This window comes from Hylobates moloch, unplaced genomic scaffold (assembly GCF_009828535.3).
Source record: "Hylobates moloch isolate HMO894 unplaced genomic scaffold, HMol_V3 SCAFFOLD_17, whole genome shotgun sequence".
NCBI classification, from domain to species: domain Eukaryota; kingdom Metazoa; phylum Chordata; class Mammalia; order Primates; family Hylobatidae; genus Hylobates; species Hylobates moloch.
The window spans coordinates 108,514-122,666 of NW_026652292.1; the positions used below are offsets into that span (position 1 = coordinate 108,514).

At 60.1% G+C, this 14,153-nt stretch overlaps 1 protein-coding gene across 2 annotated transcripts; it reads left to right on the forward strand.

Annotated features, from left to right (window-relative positions):
• Positions 1 to 2: 2 nt before the first annotated feature.
• Positions 3 to 10,101, forward strand: LRRC14B (leucine rich repeat containing 14B). 2 transcript variants are annotated; one of them, XM_032135235.2, is made up of 4 exons: positions 3 to 2,120; positions 3,825 to 4,093; positions 4,929 to 5,790; positions 8,111 to 10,101. In XM_032135235.2, the coding sequence occupies exons 2-4, from the start codon at positions 4,015 to 4,017 to the stop codon at positions 8,754 to 8,756; spliced, it is 1,587 nt and encodes a 528-aa protein (XP_031991126.1). In that variant the 5' UTR covers positions 3 to 2,120; positions 3,825 to 4,014; the 3' UTR covers positions 8,757 to 10,101. The 2 variants fall into 2 exon arrangements, with proteins under 2 accessions (XP_031991126.1, XP_031991127.1); XM_032135236.2 differs by lacking the exons at positions 3 to 2,120; positions 3,825 to 4,093 and having other exon boundaries at positions 4,613 to 5,790.
• Positions 10,102 to 14,153: the final 4,052 nt, after the last annotated feature.

Consider the following 14,153-nt stretch of genomic DNA (forward strand, 5'->3'; position numbering starts at 1 on the left):
TCCGCACTGGGACCCCCCCCCCCCACCAGGGACAGTATGGGGATTCCCGCCCCCAGCCCACACCTCAGCACTGGGAGCTGGGAAGGTGTGTGATTTCCTCCCCACCTCGGTACTGGGACCCCGAGGAAGGGTGTGGGGCCATCCTGAGTGCTCAGGGCTGGTGGTCAGCGAGCTGGTTTCTAAACCAAGCCCCGAGAGGAGCCGTCCTGGGACTCTGCTGTGGACAAGGTTGGGGCTCCCGCAGTGAGTTCTAGCCCTCCCCAGGACCCTCCCACGGCCCCAGGGTGCCGGCCTTCAGATTGGCCCCATTCGTGTGTGAGTCTACAAGGCTCCCCAGTGCCCAGCAAGAGTGTTTTTACATTCAGAGGCGAGGAAGGGACGCCAGCATCTGCCCCAGATACAACCGGGCAGGTACAGATGTCATTCCCTTGAGGACAGCAGGGAGGTGACTCAGGAGAGACTGATCAGACAGAAGCCACATCCCCGTCACCTTCCAGAGAGACCTCTTCTTTTGTCAGGTGTCGTGAGGGCTGTGGGCTCAGCTGGGCCTGCATCCATCCCCGGTTCTGGGGAGATACCCGGGCCCCTCCTGGGCAGCAGCAGCAGCAGTGGAGGTTTGGGTTTTGGGGGAGCCCTGAGAACCTCAGAGCCTTAGATGGAGCACGGCACGCCCTGGAGAGTCCACGTCCCCAGACCCCTCGTGCCAACACCATTCCAGCCAGCAGTTTCTTCCCTGTGGTCAGAACAAACCCCCCAAGCCTCAGGCCTCAGGCTGGTTTTACCGACAGGCAAAATGCTCCTTACAAAAGGAAAGACCTTTCCTGGCTGACCCTAAAGGAGCCAATGGGATCTCACATCGCCTGGCCTGCCGCCACCACCAGGCTGCCTGACCAGCTCACCGCCTTGTTCCAGATGCTTCTGAAGTGACAGCTCGCCTGGCCCCACCCCCATCAAACGTGTGCTGGGCAGCCTCACTCCCCGGCCCGCCTGTAGCTCCCAAGGGTTCTCAAGCCTCAAGGCCCTGGTAACCAAGTGCACCCAGAGGGCTGGCAGGGTCACATGGCGGCAGGGGGCCCTTGGCCCCAGGGTAGTCGTCTTCCCAGGAGGCCCGCCTGGCAGGTCAGAGGGCAGCAGGAGGCCACCCCACCTCCCCGGGTTCTCTTGAGCATTCCTCTGTCAGGAGCAGCTCCCTCGGGACCCAGGCATCCCTGGCACCCCCTGCACCCGCCCTGCTCTCAGGAGCCCCCTGCCAGGTGCTCTGACTACAGGAAACAGGAGCCCTCAGGGCCACTGCCAGAGGACAGATTCTGCTGCCAACCAGAGGTCCTGGGGCTGGCGGCGCTGGTGTGCCTGCCCAGGGCCTCTCGTTCAGACAAGCCTCCATCCTGGGGACACCCCTCTCCCAAGGTCACCCACGTGGGGGCTTTGTTACTCATGCTTCCCAGACTGTGTGCTGTGTCAGTTTTCACACCTGCCTGATGTCCTGGGGGGGCTCACAGAGGACTGACCCTGCAGGGAGATGTTGACCCACCCTGAGACCCAGGAGATGAAAACAGCCAGGGTCCAGGCTGCTCCCACCATCCCTTGGGGGATCAGCACTTTGGCTGAGCCCGAACTGACCACCTGGGGCGTAGGTCCAAGATTTAATTACAAAACGACGGGTGAATGTGGGTTCTGTGTGCCTGTGACATAGAGAATGTTTTCCACACCGCGTGTGAAATGAGAGCTTTTGTGTCACAAGTGTAGCTGCTACAAGACAGGCGCTCTTGTTCCGGATCAGAGCAGCAGACAGAACTGGCACGTTTTAGGGTCCAAACTCTGTTGCCCTCGGAACGCGCATGACACCAGCTGGGTGGTGCTGCCGCCGCGGCCACGCCCCGTCTGGCTGGGACCTGGAGCTCCCCTCAAGCTGCAGATCCGCCGCGCACCACAAGGTGGCCTCGCAGAGCAGCCTCCCGAGCTTTGGAGCTTTGGAACCGGAGGCGGGCGCAGCGATGCTCTCCGTCCTGCCTGGCCCCGCCGTGTGGATCAGGTGTCGGAGGCCTTGCTGGGTGCCAGGCCACGTCTGTGCTGTCACAGCTTTGAGGGGCCAGCGGGTCCTAGGGAGAGGCCCGTGCGACGTGAGTAACAGCAGTTTTTCTTCCGACAGCTGGGATGGAGGTGGGTCCTCCGGGGAGTGCCCGGGTCCTCGAGAGCCAGACTTGTGCACGGGCCTGGAAATGAAGCTCTCAGGCAGGGCCTTCGCACACCAATGGTCAGCACTGCCGCTCAGGGCCTGCAGTTGCCCGTAATGGGCCCTGCCCCCTAGGCCTGGCCTCTTTTGCTTCCCTCCTGGATGGTCCCTCTACCCCTAGTCCAGCAGGGACTCAGCAGTGCCTGCCAGCTGCAGACCCCCATGCTCCTGCAGCCTGGAACTCTCCTGCCCTCCAAAGGTCATGGGGTGACCCAGGGTGGGAACACCAGACCCCCTCACCCCGTGTCCACAGCCCATGGCCGGGCTCACAGTGTCTCAGAGCCGGGATGAGCCATCCTAGGACCAGTGTACCCCACGACCTTTCAGACCAGTGAAGGCCAGTGGGCGGGGTGGTCCCCCACGCAGGTCCAGCCATCTCTGCACAGAACTGGAATCTCGGTTCCTTTCGGTTTTAGCAGGTCCCGTGTAGTTAGCAGGACAGCACTTGAGTTAGGTCTGAGAAAGAACGCCCATATGGCATTTCCTGTAAGGAGCCGAGAGCCGTGGCCCCAGGTTGGGACGGCGGCACCACAGCTGGGCCTGAGACTGACCCAACCTGTGCTGGGTGGTCCTGCTGGAATGGGAACCCCAAGAGGACCACCCTTCTCCAAAAGAAGGGAAAACAGTAAGAGAGAGGGAGGCTGCAGGGGCCCAGACCTTGGCCGACCTTCCCAGCCATGGCCTCCATCCTCCAAGACCCAGGGGCCCTGCAGTGACATCACGGTGTTGGGCCACACAGAGCCTGAGTAGGTAAAGGAAGGTTCTGGAAACCACCTTTCAGAACCCAAAAGGTGTCTGGGAAATGGTGTTACCTGCCACTGTTGTAAAGTGTTTACTTTGTATCAATACTGAATTGTTAACAATTTTAATCATAAAAATCAATGGGGCCAGGTGCGGTGGCTCATGCTTGTAATCCCAGCACTTTGGGAGGCCGAGGCGGGTGGATCACGAGGTCAGGAGATCGAGACGGTGAAACTCCGTCTCTACTAAAAATACAAAAAAAAAAATTAGCCGGGCGTGGTGGCGGGCGCCTGTAGTCCCAGCTACTCGGAGAGGCTGAGGCAGGAGAATGGCGTGAACCCGGGAGGCGGAGCTTGCAGTGAGCTGAGATCGTGCCACTGCACTCCAGCCTGGGTGACAGAGCAAGACTCCGTCTCAAAAAAAAAAAAAAAAAATCAATGGAACATGTTTTTCTACTGTGTCCTTTGAGATTCTCTTATCTGGTCCTGGAAAGGGGCCGTGTGTCTGGGGAAACCTCTTGCACACCTCATGAGGGGAGCCCGGGGGCCCACATCGGCCGGCCGAGGGCGGCCACCCCTGAAGGGTGGGGTCGGGGCCCACCCACCTCTTCACACACACGTCCGCCTGCTGGACAGTGCATGGGCCCCACCACGGAGCACAGTCCCTTCCGCATGGGTCGCCTCCCAGGGAGAGGCATCGCTCAGGCTCAGGGAACAAATTGGGGAGGGTCAGACAGGGAGGCTGGTGGGGCACCCATGACCAGCACCCTCCAGGCTTGCTCAGCAGCCTTCCCCCTCCCACGGCTGTTTCTCAGAATTTCTGTCTCCCCCTGTCTGTCTGTCTTTCTCAGTCTGTCTCTGCCTACCAGTCTCTCTCTCTCAGTCTCTGTCTCTCCCTCTCTGTCTCTCTCTGTCTCTTTCTGTTTCCTTTTCTCTCTCCCTCTCAGTTTCTGTCCCTCTGTCTCTGTCTCAGTCTCTGTCACTCGCTTCTCTCAGTCTCCCTCAGCCTCTGTCTCTCATGGCCGTGACCCTCCAAAGCCCATGGACACGTGGTGCCCTGTAGCGATGTGTGCAGCGACGTGCGCTGACCCTGCCCTGAGTGGCAGTGTCACGGGGAGAGGTGAGTGCAGCACCCAACATCCGTCCAACACGGTCAGTGCTGGGAGTGAACCATCAGGCACCGCCCCCCAACACAGGTGTATCCCATTCCCTGCAGCGTTCCCTGCCGCGCAGGCGGCAGGGTTGTAGACAGGACACTGCAGCCCAGAGAGAGCTGGGGGCTCATCCAAGGCCATCGGGGAGGCTCCACCTCTCCCAGCCACTCTCTCCCATGGAAAGTAGGGAAGCCATCCCCGCTGGGTCCTTGGGGAGAAGGAAAGGCACAGGGAAGGGGCAAAACAGCTCCTTTCCTGGCCACTCGTCTCACCCCAGATGCGAGGCAAAGTGTGGGAGCGGCCCCGGAGGCCACTGTGGAAAGGGAACTGGTTACTGAGTGAGGCGCAGGGGCCTGGCCTGTTCTCTGCCCCGCTGACTGGGGTGTGTCCAGGGCTGGGCAGTAGCCCCGCTTGGGTGGTAAACAGGACCTGCCCGCTGGCCTCACCGGCCGCCAGCACGAACGCCTGCCAAGACTGGCTTTCTGCAGCACCGAGCACAGGCTTCTCTGCCCAGCCCTGCCATGGGCACGGGCTGCCCTTCTGTGTCGGCTGGGTGCCTGAGCCAAGAAACTCCCAACGGCTGGGTGCCCCGAGGCCGGGCAGACGCAGGCGTCCCAGAATCAAAATAGCAGTCAGATGACCACAAGGCCCCGTGGCAGGGCCCCCAGGGCAGGCTGCTCACAGCTGCTGCAGCTAAAGATAGGCGTGAAGGGCACACGCCTTGGGGAAAGTCGTGGGGAGCGAGCACCGTCCTGTCTCGGGCCATGGGCACGATGAGGTCACTCCGTTTCATTTCTGCAGAAGCCCTGGTGTCCCACCCCCAGGTGGCCCGGCAGAGCCTGGACAGTGTGGCCCACAACCTCTACCCACTCCTGTTCAAAGCCAGCTACCTGCTGGAGCAGGCGGAGGTGACGCGCGCTGTGCTGGGGCGCTGGCCCCTGGGGGAGTTCCGGCTGGGAGCGCTGCTGGGTCCTGGTGCCGACCACCCCCAGGACCTGCGCGACCGAACCTGCAGGGCCTGCCTGGAGGCGCTGGTGCGCGGCCTCGCGGACCACGTGCTGCAGGACCGGAGCCGCCGGCGGCTGCGGGTGGCTGACCTCACGGGCCTCCGAGATGTGCAGGTGCAGCGGTGCCCATGCGGGAGGGCGCTGGGCAGGTGGGGCCGCACCCAGCTGCTGGCCAGGACCTGCTGTGAGCTGCAGGCCGAGCCCCTCGCAGCCGGGCGCCCGGTCGAGGTCCTCGCCGACCTCTTCGTCACTGAGGGCAACTTCGAGGCGGTGGTGCAGGCTCTGAGGCCGGGGGGCCCGGCCCCTCTGCGGGTGCACTGCCCCTCGTTCCGGGCGGACAGCCTGAGCCCCAGCCAGCTCCTGCACGTGCTGCGTCTGGCTGGCCCGGGTGCCCTGCGCAAGCTGGAGGTGGTGCACAACGTGCGGCTGCATGCGGGCCACGTGCTGCAGCTGCTGGCCCAGGTGGGCTTCCCCCGGCTGGCCTCGCTCACCCTGCCCACCAAGGCCTTTGATGCACCCCCCACCTGCGCCTCCACTCCCGACGGCGAGGACCCCCTCCTCCCCTCCATCGCCCGGGAGCTCAGCAAGATGACGCAGCTCACTGAGCTCAGTGTGGCCTTCTCCACGCTGACCGGGAAGATCCCGACGCTGCTTGGGTGAGTCTCAGGGATGGGACTGAGGGCGGGCTGGTGGCTGCAGAGGCAACGAGAGATGGTCCAGGGACCTGCTCACGTCCAAAGCCATGAGGCTACAGGGCTCCAGCCTCTCACTCCGGCTGTGGCCAGAGCAACAGGACAGCGGCCCCGCCAAGGGGCAAGGGCACCGAAAGTCAGAGCCACCAGGAAAGAACCGGGGTGCCGCGTGTGACTTAGGGATGTGGAGAGAACGCCAGTTAAGAAAAGAGAATGCGGAAATTACCAAACAGAAGAAACAGAAGTCCCTACATGGTGTGGGGAGTTGTCTATTGTTGATGAACGAGTCACCCCAACACTTGGGGGCTTCAAACAGCAAACACGATTTCAGCTCAGAAATCTGAGCCTGTCGGTGCCTTTGGCTCAGGGCTGCTGTTGGCCAAGGGTGCCATCTCATCCGAAGGCCTGACACGGCGGGATCCTCCCAGTCTCCCTCGAGGGAGGCCTGGGCTCCATGCTGCATGGACCTCCCCACGGTGGGACAGGAGGCTCATGCAGGATCTTCTCAGCAGTTCTGAGTGAAGGGGGCAGAGAGGGCAGCAGCCAGGAAGGGGCCAGGCCAAGGCAGCCTCAGGCAGTGGTGAGGGGGAGTGCCTAGCGGTGGGTCCAAGGGGGGTGCCCGGTGGTGGGTCCTGGAAGGGGGTGCCCAGCAGTGGGTCCTGGGGGGTTGCCTGGTGGTGGGTCCTGGAGGGGGAGTGCCCAGCGGTGGGTCCTGGAGGGGTTGCCTGGTGGTGGGTCATGGAGGGGAACTGCCCAGTCGTGGGTCCTGGAGGGGGCTGCCCAGTGGTGGGTCATGGAGGGGAACTGCCCAGTCGTGGGTCCTGGGGAAAGGGGTGCCTGGTGGTGGGTCCTGGAGGGGCAGCTGGCGGTGGGTATTGGGGGGGTCACTGGGTGATAGGTCCTGGTGGGGCAACCTAGCGGTGGGTCCGGGGGGCACCCAGTTTTGGATCCTGGGGGTGGGACCTGGCAGTGGGTCTGGGGGGAAGGGGCACCTGGTAGGTACTGGGGAAGCACCTAGTGGTGGGTCCTCAGGTGCTGGGGGGTGCCTGGCGGTGGGTTCTGGTGGGGCACTTGGCAGTGGGTTTTGGGGGGACGTGCCTGGCAGTGGTGGGGGTGCCTGGTGGTGGGTCCTGAAGTGGGGGCACCTGGTGGTGAGTCCTGGGGTGGGGGGTGGCTGACCATGGGTCCTGGGGCGGCACCAGGCGGTAGATCCTGGTGGGGAATGGCTGGCGGTGGGTCCTGAGGGATGGGGGTGCCCTGTGGTGGGACCTCGGGCAAGGGGCGTGCCTGGTGGTGGTTTCTCAGGTGGGACAGGGGCACCTGGCAGTGGGTCCCAGTCCTGGGCGGGGAGGGACATGTCCTGGGCAGGACATGCAGGTGGGTGCAGGTGCAGGTGGGTGGAGAGGGAGGCAGCCTCCTAAGGAGAGGGTGGGATGGGGCAGACCCCAGCTGTGTCCCCCGGCTCAGCGAGGACAGTGAGGCCATGTCCTGATGCAGTTCTGCTCTGGAGAATCTCCCTTAGAGATGGGCTGCCCTACACCAACCAAGTCAGAATATGGGATGTGGGGCAAGTTGGGGGGTCTTTAGGGTTCCCAGGTGAGTCAAAGGCTGGACTGGAAGCCTCCATGGCCCTTCCCAGCTCTGAAACTGTGTGGGCTTCATCTTTGTCAGAGTGGAGCGGCGCTGTCCTGTGGTCTCACTGCCCCCGCCACTTTCTGAGCGGACATTCTGTCCTGTGGTCTCACTGCCCCCGCCGTCCCCTTTCTGAGCGGACATTCTGTTCTGTGGTCTCACTGCCCCCGCCGTCCCCTTTCTGAGCGGACATTCTGTTCTGTGGTCTCACTGCCCCCGTCGTCCCCTTTCTGAGCGGACATTCTCATGGCCACATGCATCACTTTTCTCAGACAACACAAAAGCAGTTGTTGACAAAACAAACTTACCATTTAGGTGCTGAGGACAAAAGCCAGACCTCTGGGTACAGCTGACTTCCCCACGCGGCGGCCGGCAGTCACGGCCAACACTAAGCGAATGCACGTGGTTGTGCTCTGGTAAAATGTTATTTATGGACACCGAGTTTGAATTTCATGTAACTTTCACGTTTCACAAACTATTATATAAATATAACAACCACTCCTAGCTCATAGGCTCTATGAAATTAGACAGTGGTTGGACGTGGCAGTGTGTTGACCCCGTGATGGACAAATGGGTTGTTCCCATTCGCCTGAGCCCTCAGCTCCTTCCTGGGACCCTCCTCTCACCTGTGCTCTTCCCCCATGTCCTGCAGCCCCCTACAGACCCCACTGCGAGTGCTGGACCTGGCCAACTGTGCCCTGAACCATACGGACATGGCCTTCTTGGCAGACTGTGCCCACGCTGCCCACCTGGAGGTCCTGGACCTCAGTGGACACAACCTGGTCAGCCTGTACCCCTCGACCTTCTTCAGGCTGCTCGGCCAGGCTTCCCGGACGCTGAGGATCCTGACACTGGAGGAGTGTGGCATCGTAGACAGCCACATTGGCGTGTTGATCCTGGGCCTGAGCCCCTGCCACCGGCTGCGCCAGCTCAAGTTCGTCGGGAACCCGCTGTCGGCCCGCGCCCTCCGGCGCCTCTTCGCCGCACTCTCTGAGCTCCCCGAGCTGCGCTGCATCGAGTTCCCGGTGCCCAAGGACTGCTACCCCGAGGGTGCCGCCTACCCCCAGGACGAGCTGGCCATGTCCAAGTTCGACCAGCAGAAATACGACGAGATCGCCGAGGAGCTGCGTGCCGTGCTGCTGCGGGCCGACCGAGAGGACATCCAGGTCTCCACACCCCTCTTTGGAAGTTTCGACCCAGACATTCAAGAAACAAGCGATGAGCTTGGTGCTTTCTTGCTGCAAGCTTTCAAAACTGCTCTAGAAAACTTCTCCAGAGCACTCAAACAAATAGAGTAGCTCCTCCACTCGCACCAGCGACAGGTCTTGCATTTCAGCCTGCAGCTGCCCCGGCCTTCGGTCCTGGATCTGAGGCTTGGGCCCGGCATTCATCCCCACCACCACCACCACCAATAGCAGTTCTTAGTGAAAATTGTAGGCGAGCCTGTTAAGCGCTGTAGAAGAGGAAGCCTTCCAGGAGAGGTGCCATGCGGTGCCCTTTAGCGGCAGCACGGCAAGGTCCTGGAGGCGGGGGAAGCCACCAAGAGACAGTGACTGAGGGTCAGCGGGGGCGGGGGGGGGGACGCCACATGGCAAAGGGCAGAGAAGCCCGGGAGGTGTGAGGAGCGGCCGACCTGGCCTCGACGCATCCGGGCACTGGGCGCAAGAGGAAGCTTCAGGGACAGATGTGACTGGGCTCCACAGCTGGGGGTGGGGATAGAGAACGCGTCACAGAAACTGCACAAAATAAGCAGCCCATGAAAAACAACCGAGAAAAAGAGGCGAAAAATGAACAGCAAACCGGACCCTGCTTCCTCCAGCAGGAGGCTCCCACACGCTGCTGGTCACATCCCGCTGTCTGCACCTGCCGCTTACGGGATGAGGTGGGCCTGCAGGGGATGCGGGGCTTTTGGTTGCTGTTAGTGGCGGCTTTTCTTCTCACTTTGTGTAGCCCCCAGAACCGTGAGGGGCATCCTAGTGGGTGAGCACAGGCGTCCGCTGAAGAGCCGCCTGGACCAGGGTGGTCAGCGCTGTGGGGAGGCTGAAGAGTCGCCTGGACCAGGGCGGTCAGCGCTGTGGGGAGGCTGAAGAGCCGCCTGGACCAGGGCGGTCAGCGCTGTGGGGAGGCCTTCGCCCGACCGCGCCACTGTTTCTCACCAACATTCACTGTGTCCCGCGGGGCTCGAGGCTCAGACTGACGGGAGCTATTCTAGGTGTTTAATTGAAGGCCTCGCACTTGACCAGCCCCTGGAGAAGGTGACAACCACCTAAGACACATTTGGACTTGGTGTCCACCAAGAATGACTTTGTGCAAAGAAATGGCTGAGCACTAGAATAACTAAATGCAAATAAAATGCGTCTTTCAGTGCAGTTCAGACAGGTGAGTGCTTGGTGTGGTTAAGTCATCCTCAGACCCAAAACCAGGGATCTGAGTCACTGTGTATCCATGGCTCCACTCAAAAGTCACACCCCCAAGACAGCGCCCACCACGGGTGTGTCCCCACCCCAATGGCCCCCGTGTCACCCCACCCCAGGTGTCTTCACCCCAGCTGCCCCCAGGTCACCCCCACCCAGGTTTGTCTCCATCCCCTTTCTCCTTCTGCCCCAGGTGTGTCCAGGCCCTTCTCTGCCCAGGGTGGGGGTTTGCCTAGGGGTTGGGGACCCAGCATGAGTGCCATACAGGGAGGGGCCTGCCTCCCGGGGGCGTCTCAGGAATGGACGGCCTCCTGCCGAGTGGGCAGATATGGTGACTTCCACCTCCCCACATTCGTCTCTGCCTGCTCTGCAACCACCTACGTGCTCTCTGCACTGCAGGCAGTGCCTCACTGGAGCCTCACCCAGGGACACGAACTTGATATTGCGGCCAGCTTTTGGAAACAGGCAGGGAAGGTGCTGGGCCAACATTTTTAATGACTTACTTCTAACTCTAAAGCACAGTGGCTGCCACTGCTTCGTGTCTGAATTTTTATTGTAAGACTCAGCTGCTGGGCGGCATGGTGATCAACCTTAAGGCCTGTGGCAGTGGAGAAGGGCCCAGGGTGCTGGGTGTCCTGAGGCCTGGGATTGGGCGGGGCACACAGGAGCCCACTGGTGTCAGTGGGTGGTGCTGAGGGCACAAGCTCCCAACATCTCCGGCTCCACAGACGCCCAGGGGCTTCCCAAGGAACAGCCCATTCTGATAAGGCCAGCAGAGGATGGGGAGCAGCGCGGGCGGGATTAACGCCTCCCTTGCCCGCCCTGTGCAGGTCTCGCACTTGCTCCCACTGAACTGATCGGCCCCATCCTGCGTGGCCGTTCGGCATTCACTGGGTCTTTGTCCTTGCCCAATCCTGTGACTCCAGTCCTGGGTCGCATGGCGTCTGTGACCACACATCTGGCGTCTGCCGGGCCCAGGAGCACGCCTGCTGGGTTTTTATGGAGAGCACTTCTCTACCGCAGAAAACGGCCTCCCACACAAGGGAAGCTAGTAGGCATCAGGCAAAACCATTCAGCAGATGAGAGTGCTGATCCAACCCAGCAAACATCCATGGCAGCTGCAGCTGGGGCTGCTCCTGGCAGAGCCTCAGGGTTCACCTGCCCAGGCCCACCCCAGCTTTCCAGGGCCAGTGGGTGAAGTGAGCAGGGTCCCAATGGGGGCCGCCATCTGGAGCCACCGTCTCTGCCTCCCTTGGGTCTTCCACAGCAGCATGGGCTGGTGCAGCTCCTTCAGAACACGGCACTGCTTCCTATCCACCATCCTGGCAAGGAGTGGGGGCCGTTTCAGGGGCTCTGACTCAAGTCCTTCCTGGCTTAATGACTTGTTCCACAGGTCAGGAAACAACGATACTCTCGCAGGCCAAGGAGATATATGCAGGCCCAGTGGCCCCTCTGTGTGGTGGACGTGGCCACGGGCCCTGGAACATCAGGGCTGCTCTCATCCACCAGCGCTCTCCTGCTCTTCCTGAGTTGAGCAAGTTTCATGAAACACCCCATCAGCTGTCATCTGCTGCATCCTGGAGTCCCACTACCCATCAGCCCCACGCAGCCCCATGGGTGGGGGCACCGTGCTTGACCCCCCCCCATCTTGATGCCTGCCAGTCACCCCCCCCGACCTCTGCCAACCCAGAGCCCCTCAGCCCAGATCCTATTCTCTGGCACCACCAGCCCTGGCCTGTGGGGAGCAGCCACCTTGGAGCTATGGCATCCAGCACCCCCACCTCCCAAGGAGGCCCAGCACCCCACTCCCTGCCTGTCAGTCACCAACCAGCTTCGAGAAGCTCTCCCAGCAGGGATGGGCTCGGTCCCAGTGTCCCTGCTGGAATATTAAACAGAGCCATCTGAGTGCCCCAATGTGGCACTCTCTGCCCAACTGCCTTTCTTTGTTACTCCTCCCTCCTCACCCCACTCTCAGCACCCAGGCCAGGCCCTGCACCTGCTCCTGGAGCAGGACTTGACTCCTCCACCTGGACCAGGCAGGTCATGAAAGACGGGGCACTGCCTGAGGTCTCTGCCAGATTCCCAGGTGAGGGAGATCTGCTTTCCCCATGGGGTGGGGGTGGCCGTGCTGGCACAAAGGGTTCCTGTGAGTCTGGAGCTCACCCAGCAAACATCCAGGCGGCGGCAGCAGCTCTCAAGGTGCACTTGTCCTGTGAGCCGCATTCAGGCTCGTCTGGTTGTGCTACCCGACAGCAACCTGTCCGGGGGTCCGCAGCAGAGAGGCCTGCGAAGCTGCCACAGAAGCCCTCCGGCTTCCACCGCGTGCTGCTGTCGATGGTTGGCTGACTGAAGCCCTTTCTTTTCTCTTTTCAAGATTTCCCATGAAGCTAGCAAAAGCCACAGGCTCGGCAACGCTGATCTTCACTGTTCCCACTCCTTTAGAACACCGCGGAATGAGCCCAGCGCTTCCCTAACTGCGCCGCCCGCTGGAGCAGGACAGGCAGGGGGCAGGCTCAGGAGCTGTGGGAACCGCCCTGTCCCAGCACGTGGCCAGAGAAGCCGGTTTGGGGATTGGCGCAGCTATGCAGAGATATGACACAGAGTGACAAGTACTCCGAGGCCCCTGAGAGTCCCTTATTTGCCTTTCTGGTTCTTCTCTGACATCTACCCTGCGTTCTCCATTCTTGCCCTGAAGTTTCATGAGACAGCCTTAAATCCCTCTTTAACTTTCTAGGCTAGCGCGAATCCATCTCTGCTGCTTGCAAACAGAATCCTAAATCAATAGAGAAATACAGCAACTGTTTTGTCAAACCCAGCATAAAGAGAGGAGCCTTTTCAGCCTCAACCTATAAAACCCAGCGCAGTTACTCACACAGGTCAAGGCAGACGGAGCAAGCCCAGCACTGTCTACACAGCAGGCTGCCCCCATCACAGCCAGCCAGTGTCTAGGGCAGCTGCCTCCCCAAACACCCTGGCTCCTCCCAACATCGCATGGGCTGTCCTCGTGCTGGAACAAGACACCTCGAGGAGGAAGCAGCTGCCGCTCGTGGCTGCACACACTGCAGTTTGGTCTCTGCAACGTCACAGGTGTGGTCTTCAGACTTGCTTTCATGTAGCGAACCTAATACGTGATAGTAACTAGAAAGCCGTTTTCTCCCTTCTCCTTAAAGAGATGATCTTAGTACACTATGAAGCAATCACTTTTTAAACAATCCAACACAGAAATAGTCCGTTACACATTTTAATTAGACATAACTTCTCTTTTAACGAACACACAGATCATTTGGTGAAGTTTTTCCGTTGAAACACCCCCTAATTGGTGCAAGTTTGCAGAACAATTTTGTCCTTATGAAATCAACACCTGCCAGTTCACACATACACACACATATGCACACATGTGGAATATATACGCAAATTATATATCCTTATGGATGAGGAAAAAGCGCATCTACCAAATGAGCTGACTGGACTATGGAAGAGAAATGCTGCCTCCTCAGTTTTGTTTTTGGAACATCCAGGTCGACTGTGATGCCTTCGAACTTCATTCCAAAGTCAAGTCTGAAGCAAGTGAAATTAGAAAGTGCAATCTCAACACCTCCCCGCAAAAGTCCTTCCTTTTTAAGCCACTGCAACCTCATATACAATGTTCACTACAGACAAGGATTACAGTGGCCGCCCCTCCTCCGCCCTGCAGCGAGCCCTCCTCTCCCCGAGGAACCTGGACCTGGTTCCGAAACCTAGGATCTCCCGGAGCCCCACTCCTTACCCCGAAGGGTCCTCCCTGCCTTGCTGGCTCACGGTTTTATAGTTCCTGTGACCTCCAAGGAAGCAGCAGGACAAATAATGCTTTATTCTGATGTCGCTACGAATTCAGCACACACCAACCAGCACAATTTCCCTTTTTTGCAACTTTAAACCACTTTGGTTGAGGGGCGTTCCACTGTGAGCTCACCTTTCGGTACATCTGTGGCGTTACTAGATGGCGCAGCACTGTGTATTCCAAACCTAACACAATCCATTTCAAAAGATGGTGGCGTCACATCAACACTCAAACTTGCTGATGGAAGGCAGCCACGCCACACAAACACCAACTAGTATCAACCCTATGGAAAGGGCATCTTCCGGCCGGGCGCGGTGGCTCACGCCTGCAGTCCCAGCACTTTGGGAGGCTGAGGCAGGTGGATCACCTGAGGTCAGAAGTTTGAGGCCATCCTGGCCAACATGGTGAAACCCTGTCTCTACTAAACATACAAAAATTAGCCAGGCATGGTGGCGGGTGCC

What these genes read in the sequence shown, in the direction of transcription:
- LRRC14B (XM_032135235.2), top strand. Translation starts at nt 4,015, where the DNA reads ATGGACACGTGGTGCCCTGTAGCGATGTGTGCAGCGACGTGCGCTGAC. An exon ending in TGGCAGTGTCACGGGGAGAG is followed by an intron (nt 4,094 to 4,928) that starts GTGAGTGCAGCA and finishes TCATTTCTGCAG; the next exon opens with AAGCCCTGGTGTCCCACCCC. An exon ending in AAGATCCCGACGCTGCTTGG is followed by an intron (nt 5,791 to 8,110) that starts GTGAGTCTCAGG and finishes CATGTCCTGCAG; the next exon opens with CCCCCTACAGACCCCACTGC.